Here is a 16,007-nt window from a genome sequence, read left to right as displayed (position 1 = left end):
CATCTATCACATGTTTGGTGAATTCTATCCATCAATCTGGCCACTGAGTAAAGAATAATACAGGTTATGTCCTATCATGGTGTGTCACCAACTGCCTACCCATTAGAATATCCATTTAAGACCCTGTACTCTTAAATTTATTTTGAGATATGGGAGATCAGGTGCTACTGGCATTTGAACATGGAGCCAGGGATGTGGCATTTCATATATGGAGAAGTAGAAATTTGATGTCTTCCTTAATACACTTGTGTATCTACCATACTATTATATGTTTGTTCCATGAGGATGCCCCTCTCATCTGGTTTTCAAATTTAGTACAAATTTTCCCTCTTTTAAAAATCTATTGCTAATAGTAAAAACACAAAGACATACGGGGGAATCAAAAGCGATCTTAGCAACCCATTAACAGGTGGTCACATGCACAGAGCAAGGGAGGCACCCAGAGTGGAGCAGGTGAACAGGAGGAGGCTTGTGTCCCAACCCTGGAGACTCCCGGATCCCCACCAAGGACTGACAATGCAGGCACCAAGGACTACATCCCAACTGCCAAAGAGACCACGGGGAACTGGAATGTCTTCGGAGGCCGAGAACTCAGAGGACATCCCCCACCCCAACCAGACCTACCATACGGGATGGAAGAAGCCCGAGCCCTTCATCGTGGGACCAACGGCCCTCGGAACAACAGACAGGAACCCTGAGTGGTCCACAGAACTAGAAGAACAGTAAACCTCCTTCAGAATTGGGAAGAGGAGCTTTCTCTGGCCCTTGCTTGGTTCCAGCTTTGGGTCCTCAACCTCTCTGCGATGACCATTGGGGTTGCTCCAGAGCCCCCCCTCCAAACACAAGTTAGACTAGATAGGCAGAGAACAAAAAGGAAAGCCTGATGAGCATAAACTCATACACACCTCACTAGGAAGGACATGAAGATTAAGCACTCCTCAGGAAGGTATTGAGAATTTCTCTGCACACCCCTCCTAAACTGTTTCGCACCTCAACTGTTGAAATGTCATCGAAGTAGTCACAGGATGTGGTTAAGAACTTGCTTACTCAATACTAATGTCAATTAGTTCCACAATATTGTATATTGCTGCTGATGTTACATTTGGGCTTGTAACTGACCATGATTTTGCTTTGTTGGCCCTAACTTTGGACCAGAGAGGGTTTCCCCAAGAAGCTGTTGAACTTATCTGGATGATGAGATGCTGGACTCTATGCTAGGAATAGGCTCACAGGGAAGGAATTTCAACTGAAATCGAACTATGGACATGCAACAAGGTAGAGGAATCCATCATGGGGGGAGGATTGGGGGAGGAGAGGGGAGAATTCCAATACCTAAAAAAGCTGTATCACATAATGCAAAGTAATAAATTGAAATAAATAAATAAATAGATAAATAGATAAGCAAATTTTTAAAATCTATTGCTAATTTCATATGCAATCAGAAGGAGTCAGACCACCATTTCACTTAGTTTTCTGACTCCTAAGTCCCTAACTTAATGTCATACTTTCAACCGTTTTAAAAGTGATTTCTAAATAATCCAGTTTGATATTTTATGTCAACTAAACAATTATTTTAAACGGAATCATGAGAGTGTGCATTGATATTTACCATTAACAAACTTATATAAAGGATAGTAAGACTGAAACATTTGAGAATTCTAAAATAAGTGTTTTATTTATAAAAGACTTTCAACTGCTTTCAAAATCATGGTTCTCGGATAAGAAAAAAATTATAAGAACTCTATTAATAGCCTGGATTTCTGACTTACCCATGTTCCTAGATCTCATCAAACTCTTCCTTTACTGCATACACACAAGTATTAAACACACACACACGAATAGGCTACTTCTGGTAATTTCCTATTTTCATTCCAGTATATTATATGCAAGTTTTGTTCATCATAAATCATAACAATTTTGGTAATTAGGTTCTTACAACTTGGAGGAAAAAAGCACATGTAAATCCCTACATGATTACCTTTAACACTCTTTGAAAACCGATATAAACTATCAAATGATGTTCCTATATGATGTTCAACTTTTTCCAAAGTTCACATTTACATGTATGTAACTCCTCCCATAACATTTTGCTTAATTACTAAAGTTCTTAACATTTATAGAAATATCTACTAACTAAACTACAATGTGAAAGTTTATCATGCTTGTTACAGTCTTCTTTCACTGAGGACCTGGAAACAAGTTAGACAGAAACCCAGCAACAGAATCCTACAATTCCAACAACTAATCCAATCAGTGCTCCTACCTTCAGGGGGTAAACTGTACAGCTGGGCCACCGGGCCGGTCACAGGAATAACTGGCAACTGGAAATGGAAAGAGCTTTTAATGGTTGGCAGTGGCAGGCGATTTTTGGGGAAGCACTTTCTCATGATCAGACTGGAGGTGTTCACAAGTGGATCAAGAGTCCTGACTGCCAAACATTCCTGTTGGTTAAGAAAAGAATAAATAAGCAAGTAAGACAAAGGTTGCTGGTGAATAACTGAGGCCAATTTTGCGTTACTTAAGAAATATATTGATAATTTTCTACAGACAAATGATCATGAACACCAATACTGCAATATGGAGTCATTATAAAGCAGCTTTACTATCCAGAAGTATATATTTTTAGGTTGGATGACAACTTGGCAAATTTAGTAGGATTTGTCCTTACCCATTTAACCAAGCACTAAGCAGAGGTCTAAGCATGAAATTAAAAAATAATAAATAAATTCAGGGGAAGAAGGGAAAGACTAAGTACAAAATATGTTAAATTTATTTAAAAAAAAAAAAGATTTGCTTGACAGTCTATCTCAGAATTGTATGAGCTCTCATACCATGGTACATCTCTTAAGTTGGCTTTTCAGTGTGGAGGACAGCCTGAATATCTCAGCTTTAAAAGCTGGATTTGTTGCCTGGGCTCTCATCTTGAGAAGGCTTCACACATGGGGAAACTGAAACTATGTTATACAAAAGTAATATTACTTTGCCAATTGACATTTAGATGGCACTGTAATACACTATAAATTTCAATATTTCTTTCCACATCTTAACTGTTTTTAAAAATGAAACAATTAAGCTCAGAAATGTTAATTAGTTTAGTCACTTAATTCTTCCTCATACTCATCTATCCATCACTGAATACACTAGAAACAGCAAAAAAACAAGGGCATATGGTTGATCTAGGGGGAAAAAAAAGCTAAATGTAAACATAAAATACGTGTGAAGATATCTTTAACTACTGTCACGTAGGAAGTAATGCTTCTCATGTGTTAAGATCACCCGATTGCCAAGAGGGACACCCAAGATCCTAATATTTTTTAAATGACAAACTTCTTTCTGATAACAACAGCCTTGAAACACAAGAAACACGAGTTGTGTTGCAAAGTTGTGTTCCCCAAAGTTGAAACTCTTCTACATATGTTAAAAGAGTTGCACGCACTAGAAAGAGATTCATATTCAATCAACACTGGTTATTCTTGGAAAAACTGGCAGACTTAACATTCCCACTTCCAGGCTTCATTACTGAACAATTTCTATTGAAGACATGCTGTGTCCTGGAAAAGAGACGCAGAGCAGTCACAGGACAACACAACTGCCTCAGCAGCTACAATGGATACCCAAGCACCTGGCAATGTTGGCAGCTAGTCTAGCAAACGTAGCTACCTGGAATTCTTTCCAACACAGTGGATGACTTATACACCTTCCTTTGATATTTGCAAGGGGGAAAAAAATCACACACTGTAATCTTCCCACTCAGTCTGAGGTCACACGTGAGAAATTATTTGATTTTTGGTGGTAAGATCTTTTTTAATATGTTCGTTACATTTTGTTTATGGGTATTCCACACACATTCAGTTTTCTGAAAAGTCAAATCATGTAATAAAGGCATCAAAAATAATAGGAAGAAAACAACTCACTTGTGAAGTATTATACAAAATTTTCATCCCATTGGCATCAATAAATGCTTTTCTTCCCAACTTGATGTTTGTAACACTTTTTAAGCTCTGTAAAATTCCTTTTCGGACGAGCATGTTTCTATGCCGACTATCATGGCGGTGCCAATCTACATAAATTGTTAAAAGCACTTGCACATATCCTCTGTCTACAGCTCTCCTGGCATTTGTTTCTTTAACAAAAGAAAATTGAGAAAGAACACCTTTTAAATAACAAGAGAAGCAGTAGAAGAAATCAAACTACAAACATAACTTCAACATGATGAATTCTTACATTTATTTATTTCCAAAAAAAATGGCAATCACAAATTTAACTATTTTTTCTTCAAAAAAAAACAAGTAAAAGAAAAAGAAGACCATTTCTAGAACATTTTCCCAAAACTAGCCCCTAAATTGCTTTGTGATATACAAATACCAAAAATCTCTCTAATAAAATTAGGGCTACATTTTAATAAACCAGCCTTTAGCTTGCCAGCTGTGAATACAATCTTGCTAAAGGTCATTACTGATTTCCTAACTTCAATTACAAGCATCGTGTTCCCATTAACTTCGTTCACTTGCACCTCCTTGCTGCAAATTTTGTGCTTTCATGAAAACTGACTGTTGTAATTATCCCTTAATTACCATATAAATATCCATGATATCACAATGCTAAATTATACAATCATTTATTAAATAAAAGGTAAAGAGCCTTATATGATTAGAAAATAGTGCTTGCTCATTAAGATGTTTAATATAATGAAAACTTGATACTTTTTTGTAAATGGTCAGTTTTATTGGGATTGACCTAATTCCATATTAACATTTATAATTACTAACTGAAACATAGCAGCAAGGGACTCCTATCCTAGCCCTGCACCAAATCGCCGCGTCACCCAATACTACTTTAGTGGCTGGTTACAAGGAGTACAGGATAATGTGCAATACCAACCTAGTTGAGGTTGGCCAGTCAAAGGAATGTCCCCCTGGGTCTTTGCACTGACACGAAGAATAAAACAACAGCAGTGTTCTACTGATTTTAGTCTCCTGAAAAGAATTCCAAAGGTGCTAACACATCCCCAAAATGTAACACTGAGAGCAACTTAGTAATTCCCTCTCAGAGCTTTGCGGGAGAAACTTACCAGGGAGACGGCTTTCTTACATGAAATCGTTAAAATCTCTACTGGATCTAAGAATGAAGTTTTCTAAGGCTGTGGCTATCTACAACAGTTCCAATTGTTCTGACCACAAACACTTCATGAATTTTAAGTAAATAAATACTCTGCACCAGTGAGACTACATAAGCCTTAGTTTGTAGACAAAGTGATGATTCTTCTACAAACTTGGTGCGCTTCTGCCAGAATTCCCAGTAGCCCTAACTGGTATTTATGAGAAACACTAAAATTCTTGATTAAAGATCAAATAAGAAACCTGGCCATAAGTGGAACATGGTGCTTAGTGAATCTTAAAGGAAATGTAAACGAACTACCTGCAATCTGTACTGAGTACAATGAAAACAGATCAGTAAAAGAATGCTTATGCACGTGTTCAGGGCAGCAAACTCCCCACCAGTCTCCTCTTCCCTCCCTTAAGTTAAACTCATCTTAGGTTAATCTCTAGGTTATGGTGGCTAATCCATATTTCAGCAATGGCAACTGAACACGTTCTGGATTCTTATTCTTTGCTTTGCACTTTACCACAATTATTAGTAGCCTCATTCTATCCTTTTAAGCCAAGTCTGTCCTCCCCTTCACAAAACAAGGAAGGAATTTTTTTTTTTTAATAACTGTGACTCCTCCAAAATAGCCATGGTTCACAAAAAATCTGCAAGATGTGCTACTAAACATTATTTTGCTTTATCAAATGTTTATCCTATTTAGTGCAACACTCATTTAAAGCATGGGTGGGGACCAACCAGCCCACAGGCCGTGTAAGGCTCAAGAAATCACTTGGTCTGGTTCTTCCTAGGTAACCACAGGTGGGACACAAAATTCAATAAATATACTGCAGACAGATTTTTAACTTGAAAATCTGTATGGTGCAGGAATGATGTTACAAATATCCAAATGGTCTTCAACAGGAATAAGGGTGCCCACTCCTGATGTAAGTCATTCTCAAAGCTCATTTTCAATCTTGATGCATTCAATAGGTATCTCTGGCTACCACCTTTTGAAGTAAGGCAGGGAGTAAGATAAAAACTTCTAAAGAAAACTGACTTTAGTCATCTCAGTCAACTGATTCATTAAAAATACAGGAAACACTGGAAGTCTTAGATTTACTGACTCAGAATTAGGAGACTTTGACATCTATGATTCTGAAAACCAGTAACTTTTAATAAAACTTGAGTTTAAACATCTGTTCTCATCCACTGCCACTCAAAAGTATACACCCACACTCATTTAAGCATCACTCTTTACACAACTTAAACCACATAGTCAGGACACATCAAAGTGCCTTTTAAAGTTGGTTTAAAGTTTATTACATCATAAATAAAAACGGGGTTAATCTAAGTGGATACCATATATTTGTTTCATTTCAAGAATAAAATTACCACTTGATGACTCTGGAACAGAATACTAATACCTAAAGTGACTCTTCTATTAATTTTTTAATGCTTGAATTTTTAATTTTAAAAAATTAATAAGCCACTACTTTCTCAAATATCATATTTCAACCAATTAATCATCTACTATTATTTTAAAAATTAGGGTAACTCAAACTAAAAGGCCAGTTGGTCCCATCTTGGGCAGTTTTCTTTTATGTTGGCAGTGGGAACCACAGGAAAACTGTCAACATAAATCCTTAAGACCAAATGTCATATTTTCATAACGCAACAAAATGCTGACTATATATTCTAAGGAGTACTAATGAAAATTAGTGTTTAAAATAGTGATATTAAACATCTTGGAAAGAAAAATACGCAAATGTGGATTAACTCTCAAAAAGGCCCATATCGGACACATCTACTCTGATGCTTTCATTATGAAGATAAACAGTGCTTTATTTTGTAAATGTATCTATCAGATTAAATTGACAGTTACTTTTTCAACTTATACATATGTAGTTATGGTATGAACAATATTTCTAACAATAAGGTTTAACTTAAAATCATGGGTTATACATAGACAGTAGCTGTTCAACTTATTTCTCACGAATTCTCAATCTCATGTTGGTCTCATTTTTAATATATATACACATATACATATATATTTTTCCTATACTAACAGGTTTTTATGTTTATATTAATGCAGATTTAGGATATAAATGTTTGCATTATATTAACACACTAAATGGATTACAGCTCAACAATGACAAGAGTTATAACATCTATCAACTGCACTAGAATGCAAAATCAACGTTGACAATAGGCTATTAGAACCACCTTTACCATTGTAAACTAAAACCACATCTCCAGTTTCTTTAAAAGAATAAATAGAATGCCCAGAAAGTTATCTAGTATTTCTAGTATTTAAAAACTTACTTGATTTTAGCAATGCAGCAAGAGTGTCTAAAGCAACCCTGTCAACATGAGAAAACACAAACAACAACAACACTAGTAAAATTAATCTACAATAGGAAATCCATACAATCTTTTCAGATAATTATCCCATTATCTATTCCAAAATTTATTCTTGTTAGCATCAATTAAACATGTTGCTTCTCTGTATACATCTCTCCCCCTTCAATGTGAAAGTGGACACGAGGAAGAAAATAGAAATAGCATCAAAAACATAAGTTAAGGAGGCAAAAAAAAAAAAGAATGTGTGTTTTATATCAGGAGTTGGATAAATGGAAAAATTATCATACCTATATCTGACCCTGAGAGATTTCACAAAAGAACCATACTATCTGTAGGTCCCGATTAGCAAAAAATTAAAACAAAACCAAGTTTCAGCATAAATTAGGTTCAAAACTCTTACTTCTCATAAGCTGTTTTTTTATCTTTCTGACTTTAACTTCTGTTCTATTCCTCATATTTAAGGTAATAATAACCAATTTAAGATACTTTAGAATTTCCAATTTTTGAAAGAGAAAAGCACGAACACTTGATAATTTTCAGCCACAAGACACTACAGAGCATAATGAGCCTAATACTTCACAAACACTACTGGTCTCCTACAGTACAAACAGCCTCAAATATTTAAGAAGCTTGTACTTTCTTGGAATGTAAGTATTCACTTAACACACAGTGAAATAGACTAGCTAATATTAAACAACTCTAAAACACATGTAATATCACTGTGAAGGATCCGTATTTAAGTTATTTTTTAAAATGAGTTACTAAATAAAATAATGTTTGGTTTCAGTAACTTTAAAAATGTAAGGCTACATACCTTACATTCAACAACTCTAAGTAAGCTGCATTAAAATGTGGATGTTAACTCTAAGTAAGATATCAACTATGATTAATTTGTACTAAAAATATGTATGTCACCAAAATTAAGTGTCTGGCTCAACAGCATTTGTTGAATGCCTACTACATACCCACAGCAGCAAGTTCTCCATGGGTATAAGAATCAGAATACAAACTTCTCTTTCCCACAGATAATTATGCAATTTACAAAATGAAATAAAATAAGCATTTCTGCAGGGGGGGAGGGAGGAAGGAAACTAACCCAATAAATTAAAACCAAAAATGAGACAATAAAGTAAAAGTTGCATACACTGGTAGTAAAGGACAGGAAGTATGACATACTGCATGGTTGGGACGAACACTGGTTCACAGCAAAATCTGTTACAAGCTCAGGGCAAGTAAGCGCTCAAAACTTCCAGCAAGTGTAACTTCTTAACAACTAAGCTTAGGTTGGTTCATCAGAACATTTACAAAATAAAAGTCAGATACATGGCTTTCAAAAATATTACCAACTGATACCTATAACTGATTCTAAATAATATGAAGCGCTGGCAATGCTGAGTTTAAAAGCAAATGAAAACTAAGAAACAATCTACTCAGTTTTTATCACAGTGAATCATCAGTAGGAAACCTGTCAAACTTTTACAACCATGCAATAAAACATAGAACTATAAAACTACTGGAATAAGGATAGCCCAAAACTGGTCATAATTAAACACAAAACTAAATGGCTCTTTCAAATGAAACTATAGTTTCAGTGAAACCAAATGGAAAAGAAAATTGTTCATTAAGACAATAAATGAGACCCTCCCATGAAGGTGATTGATTTACGTGTTCTCTAGTTTAATTCTTAAAACAATTTTCAGGCAAGGAAACTACAGATTTTAGCAGTCTCAGTCTCTCCTCTCTCTCTCTCTCTCTCTCTCTCTCTCTCTCTCTCTCTCTCTCTCACACACACACACACACACACACACACACACACACACACATACCTCAATGACAAGGGAATTTCTCTCACTGAGAAAGGAAATGAGAAACTAACAAATTCCAGTCTTCCTGTAAGATGGATTGGCATGGCTTCTAGTAGTAAGCCTTCTCCTATAAGGCCAGCATCCCCTATCTGAGCCTCCAAGCCCTGGTTCAAGTCCAAGCTCCCTGCTGATGCACCTGGGAAAGCAGCAGACACCCACATGGAAAACTTAGGTAGAGTTCAGGAGAGTTCATGGTTGCATTCAGGAAGTGAACCAGCAGATGACAACTCATTCCATCTCTCTGTTTCTCCCCTGCCACTCTCTTCCTCACTCTCTCAATGCCTCTGTCACTCCTACAAATATATTCATATATATATATGAATATGAGTATATTTCATATATATATATATGAAGGCAATCTAAACTCCTACTTCCAGACAAGATGAAACGATAATAAGTGCACCTACCGCCTCACAAGGCCTAACTTTTTAAAAAGTAGACAAAATGGAAAAACTGTCCAACATATTGGATAGGTAGTAATGAAATATCCATAAGAGACAGATGCAAACGAAGTGGCTGCTACAATTGCTCCCACTTACTACACTCATAGAGGTACCAACCCATAGCATTGGAGGGCAGATTCTACATGAGTCCTAGACTCTAGCACCTGAATTATTTGATCTGGACAGAAAGAAGAGAGCTCAGGGCAACACAGCTCACAGAGCACCCACAAAAATCAACAGACAAAACAGAAAAACCTGCACAGTCAGAGAAGCCCAGAGATTTCCAGAGGGTTCTGCTGGAACACCCAGAATCACAGTGATCGGGACATGTGTGATCAGGACCTAACTCCCCAGACAGGGAAAAGCCACCTCAGAGGCTTCGTGGGTATCCAGGACTCACAGTACCTGTTTCCACCAGCTACCTGGAAACCTCAAAATCCAAGGGTGCATGGCAGGGCACTCGGAAGGACTGTGCCTTGGCTGTGGCTAAAGCACTGGAGCAAAACCTGAGTGGGAGAACGGTGCTCTCATCCCATCCGAAACACCCCAAAAGACTTCAATAGAACCGATGCATCCCAGGAACTTCAACACCCCAGAACAAACCACAAGAACGTTTACAGTAATACAAACAGTTCCAGCACCAGCAAGGTGATATCTGTGGCACCCAATCAAAAACTTGCAGGCATGCAAAAAGAAGAGAAGGAAATACGACACAAAATGACAAGGAAAAAAAAACTAAAAGTTACAACAATTACTGCCATAATATTCGATGTGTTTCAACAGCTACACATCTCGCCTGTCAAAGAAAGGTCATTTTCAAAAGTTATAACCAACAGTCACCACCAAGGCAGCCAGTCCATTACTCAGTATCCACCCAGCAGTAACAGCTCAGGGCTGTCCACACTCACAGTGTCTCTGTAACAGCCACAACAAAAGCAACCCAAACGACTTCAAAACCAGACCTGAACAGGACACTGGGGGCCTGGCGCTGTGGCCAAGCAGCTAAATTCCTCACCTTGAATGCACAGGGATCCCATATGGGCTCCAGTTCTAATCCCGGCAGCCCCGCTTCCCATCCAGCTCCCTGCCTGTGGCCTGGAAAAGCAGTTAAGGACAGCCCAAAGCTTTGGGAACCTGCACCCACGTGGGAGACCTGGAAGAAGCTCCTGGCTCCTGGCTTCAGATCGACACAGCACGGGCCATTGGGGTCACTTAGGGAGTGAATCATCAGATGGAAGATATTTCTCTCTGTCTCTCTTCCTCTCTCAATATGTATATCTAATCTTTGCTTTAAAATACTCTCGGAATAAACAAGGCAAGAAAAAAAAGAAAACTGCAAAATGGCAGAATATCAATTACTGTTCAAGTCAGTGGACAGCTGCAGATGAGCCTGTTACGTTATTTTCTCTACTTCTACGTAGGCTTACAAAGTTCCTCGATGTAATAAGGAAGAAGGTACCTTGTACAAATTCTGATTCAAACTCTAAAGATACAGATGTTTTCAGAAATCTGGAAAAACCTGAAGGCTAGATCAGATTAATTAATAATTTAGTTACATATGATTATAGTAATATGGCTATTTTAGGTCCTTGTTTGTAAGAGTTATGTAACTGCAATATTTAGTAAATTAATGATAACAGTCAAAGAAAGTGTCTGGGATGTGCTTACAGAAACACACACACACTAACTTCAATGTGCTTGAAAAAGCACCCCAGGAAAAACAAACAACAGTTTAAATAGGAAATAAATGAAATGAAGTAGAAAAAATGTTGATAGCTGCATACATTAAGCAATGAGTAATTCCACCAAAGCAAATCATTTGATAGAATATCATATAAACTATATTTCATGCAGGTTTGCAAATTCCACAATTTGATCTTTCAAATAACCTCTAATATAGTTTTTAAAAATACTAAATGTGAACAAATAACCAGAAGCCACTTTATGTACTGCAGTTGAAAGATGAAAATGTAGACACATTCACACACGTAGGCGACAAAGACTGACATGACTGACAAAACAGACCAGTAAATTGAGGACACATTTGGGTAATTGTGAGAATGAAGAAAATGGTCATTAAAAGCTGCCAAACTGGTCGGGAAATATAGTAGGCACTCAATAAATGTTTCTGAGCGAATGATATGTGTTCTTCCTCTTATGCTATTCAGAAATGTTCAAAGTATAAATTTCTATAAACTACAGAATCAATAAATCTAAGACATTCTAATGTTGATGTGTATCTGAAGATCAAAAGCAGATCATGATAAAAGTCATAATTTAAGAACTAAGAAAGGAGGCTAGATACAATTTAATTCAACCTGCTCATTGTACGTATCAGGATATTGATGTCCGGAATTAACAACAGATCGTGACTCACTTCATAACACTGGAATTCTTCTTACTAAATGGTCCAATGATTTTGAACATCAATTCCACAACTCCGTTTTTCCCTAAAGACACCGAATTCACAGCTGGAAGGGAGAGAAAAGGTGCAAAATGGTTAAAAAAAACTTCAATAACTAAAACGCTGTTAATCTGGTAATACTTAGCCAGAAATATATACAAATTGCTGTGGATGAATGCAAATACAGATCTCAAAGTCCATCGTAGCTAAGGTAACCTTCGGAGAAGATTTTTTTTTTTTAGATGGGAAATTACAGCAAAATTTCAAAATAAATTGCATAGAAAAAAATCATTAAGAAAACACTAGCTATTCCACTTCCTTCTTCAATAAATTTAACAAACTTAATTAAATGCCATCTCTGTCCACAAAGGCTGGCAGGAACAACGCCCAATAATCATGAACTCAACTTCCAAAACAGAGGGAGTTAGGCACCTTGGGTTGCACCATGGAGACCCTAACCCAGGGGACAGAGACAGTTCCAGGGCATGCGACAGCTGGGCTAAGCGGGAGTGTGACCCTAGGACAGCGGCTGGCCTTGGAGGCGATCTCTGCAGACAAGGGCAGCCAGAATACTGAACAGAAGCAAGGAACGGCGTGGTACAAGCTGCTACAGGCTGTCAACACACATGATGTCAGACCAAGAGCGCGAAGATATAGTACAAAATAAATTATTAAGAGTCTCTTCCAGCTAACAGGGAGTCGGCCAAAAGAAACATCAAATCAGATGTGTGTCTTACGCAGACCAGAGCTAGCAGGCCTCTACAGTAAACAGATCGGAGGGAAACCCGAGCTCGGGAGGTATCAGAGATATTAACCAATGGCAATAGGGCCAAAGGGGCAGCAATCGTAACATTTCAGAACGAAGACCCAATTACCTAAGCAAAGAATTATGCCCATTGGTTTCAATTCTGAACATTTCTTTAAAAATTATGAGCAACCATATTCTAGCCTTCTAGTGTGAATTCAACAAAGCAGCATCAGAAATGCACCCTTCAATGTTTTCTATGATAACCTTAATTTCCTAATGTGCATATTTATTAGCCATTTTTGGTTATATTTTCCTTTTTCCTCTTCTGTGATTTTTTTAATCTACTAGTTTTATTTTTAGAAATCGTTTTCTGTTTTTCTAATGTATCTTTTTCACTTTTTCCTTTCCTATAAGTATTGCACTGTTCTTACCTGCTTTCTTTGGAAATCTAAATCGTTCACTTCCTTACACTCTTCTTCATTATAGAAATATTAATTATGTAAGTGTACAAGGTATTTTCGTCGAAGCACAACTTTCACCATATTAATGAGAGTACAGACACACATACACACTCCTGGCATTTTGTGTTATTTTACCAAGACAGTCACTGCACAGTGAGAGAACGGGAAGGAAACCCTCACGGGGGTGAAGCTGCTCGCTGGGAGTGTCCAGAGACTGATCTGAACTACCTCTGCGACCCCCTCATCTCCTCCAGAGACTGAGATCTGAACTACAACTGTGACCCCTCACCTCCTCCAGAGACTGAGATCTGAACTACCTCTGTGACCCCTCACCTCCTCCAGAGACTGAGATCTGAACTACCTCTGCGACCCCCGACCTCCTCCAGAGACTGATCTGAGCTACCTCTGCGACCCCTCACCTCCTCCAGAGACTGTGATCTGAGCTACCTCTGTGACCCCTCACCTCCTCCTCCTGAGACTGTGATCTGAGCTGCCTCTGTGACCCCTCACCTCCTCCTGAGACTGTGATCTGAGCTACCTCTGTGACCCCTCACCTCCTCCAGAGACTGTGATCTGAGCTACCTCTGCGACCCCCCACCTCCTCCAGAGACTGTGATCTGAGCTACCTCTGTGACCCCTCACCTCCTCCAGAGACTGATCTGAGCTACCTCTGTGACCCCTCACCTCCTCCAGAGACTGATCGGAGCTACATCTGCGACCCCCAACCTCCTCCAGAGACTGTGATCTGAGCTACCTCTGTGACCCCTCACCTCCTCCTGAGACTGATCTGAGCTACCTCTGTGACCCCTCACCTCCTCCAGAGACTGATCTGAGCTACCTCTGCGACCCCCGACTTCCTCCAGAGACTGTGATCTGAGCTACCTCTGTGACCCCTCACCTCCTCCAGAGACTGATCTGAGCTACCTCTGTGACCCCTCACCTCCTCCAGAGACTGATCTGAGCTACCTCTGCGACCCCCGACCTCCTCCAGAGACTGTGATCTGAGCTGCCTCTGTGACCCCCTCACCTCCTCCAGAGACTGATCTGAACTACCTCTGTGACCCCTCACCTCCTCCAGAGACTGATCTGAACTACCTCTGTGACCCCTCACCTCCTCCAGAGACTGTGATCTGAGCTACCTCTGTGACCCCCTCACCTCCTCCAGAGACTGATCTGAGCTACCTCTGCGACCCCTCACCTCCTCCAGAGACTGTGATCTGAGCTACCTCTGTGACCCCTCACCTCCTCCTCCTGAGACTGAGATCTGAACTACCTCTGTGACCCCTCACCTCCTCCAGAGACTGATCTGAGCTACCTCTGCGACCCCCCACCTCCTCCAGAGACTGTGATCTGAGCTACCTCTGTGACCCCTCACCTCCTCCAGAGACTGATCTGAGCTACCTCTGTGACCCCTCACCTCCTCCAGAGACTGTGATCTGAACTACCTCTGTGACCCCTCACCTCCTCCAGAGACTGTGATCTGAGCTACCTCTGTGACCCCTCACCTCCTCCAGAGACTGTGATCTGAGCTACCTCTGTGACCCCTCACCTCCTCCAGAGACTGATCTGAGCTACCTCTGCGACCCCTCACCTCCTCCAGAGACTGTGATCTGAGCTACCTCTGTGACCCCTCACCTCCTCCAGAGACTGATCTGAGCTACCTCTGTGACCCCTCGACCTCCTCCAGAGACTGGATCTGAACTACCTCTGTGACCCCTCACCTCCTCCAGAGACTGTGATCTGAGCTACCTCTGTGACCCCTCACCTCCTCCAGAGACTGGATCTGAGCTACCTCTGCGACCCCTCACCTCCTCCAGAGACTGTGATCTGAGCTACCTCTGTGACCCCTCACCTCCTCCTGAGACTGAGATCTGAGCTACCTCTGTGACCCCTCACCTCCTCCAGAGACTGATCTGAGCTACCTCTGTGACCCCTCACCTCCTCCAGAGACTGATCTGAGCTACCTCTGTGACCCCTCACCTCCTCCAGAGACTGTGATCTGAACTACCTCTGTGACCCCTCACCTCCTCCTCCAGAGACTGTGATCTGAACTACCTCTGTGACCCCTCACCTCCTCCAGAGACTGATCTGAACTACCTCTGTGACCCCCTCACCTCCTCCAGAGACTGTGATCTGAGCTACCTCTGCGACCCCTCACCTCCTCCAGAGACTGTGATCTGAGCTACCTCTGTGACCCCTCACCTCCTCCTGAGACTGATCTGAACTACCTCTGTGACCCCTCAACTCCTCCAGAGACTGTGATCTGAGCTATCTCTGTGACCCCTCACCTCCTCCAGAGACTGTGATCTGAACTACCTCTGTGACCCCTCACCTCCTCCAGAGACTGATCTGAGCTACCTCTGCGACCCCTCACCTCCTCCAGAGACTGTGATCTGAGCTACCTCTGTGACCCCTCACCTCCTCCTGAGACTGTGATCTGAACTACCTCTGTGACCCCTCACCTCCTCCAGAGACTGATCTGAACTACCTCTGTGACCCCTCACCTCCTACAGAGACTGATCTGAACTACCTCTGTGACCCCTCACCTCCTACAGAGACTGAAATCTGAACTACCTCTGTGACCCCCTCACCTCCTCCAGAGACTGTGATCTGAGCTTCTCTGCGACCCCTCCCCAC

General features: G+C 40.2%; 1 protein-coding gene across 11 annotated transcripts in view; it reads right to left on the bottom strand.

The window, feature by feature from the left end:
- AGTPBP1 (ATP/GTP binding carboxypeptidase 1) overlaps positions 1-16,007 on the bottom strand; it is a 179,374-nt gene that overhangs the window by 93,124 nt on the left and 70,243 nt on the right. For 10 of the 11 annotated variants that reach the window (XM_040963441.1, XM_040963438.1, XM_040963436.1 and 7 more), the window contains 4 exons: positions 12,135-12,228; positions 7,411-7,448; positions 3,915-4,123; positions 2,264-2,441 (listed from right to left, as the gene is read on the bottom strand). In XM_040963441.1, the coding sequence (XP_040819375.1) occupies positions 2,264-2,441; positions 3,915-4,123; positions 7,411-7,448; positions 12,135-12,228 (519 nt within the window). Of the gene's footprint in view, positions 1-2,263; positions 2,442-3,914; positions 4,124-7,410; positions 7,483-12,134; positions 12,229-16,007 lie in introns of those variants that run through there. The other variant, XM_040963442.1, reaches the window with a different exon arrangement.

This window comes from Ochotona curzoniae, unplaced genomic scaffold (genome assembly GCF_017591425.1).
Source record: "Ochotona curzoniae isolate NIBS_2020 unplaced genomic scaffold, NIBS_Ocur_1.0 scaffold_3208, whole genome shotgun sequence".
Classification (NCBI taxonomy): Eukaryota; Metazoa; Chordata; class Mammalia; order Lagomorpha; family Ochotonidae; genus Ochotona; species Ochotona curzoniae.
This window is presented reverse-complemented; position numbering and strand designations above follow the sequence as displayed.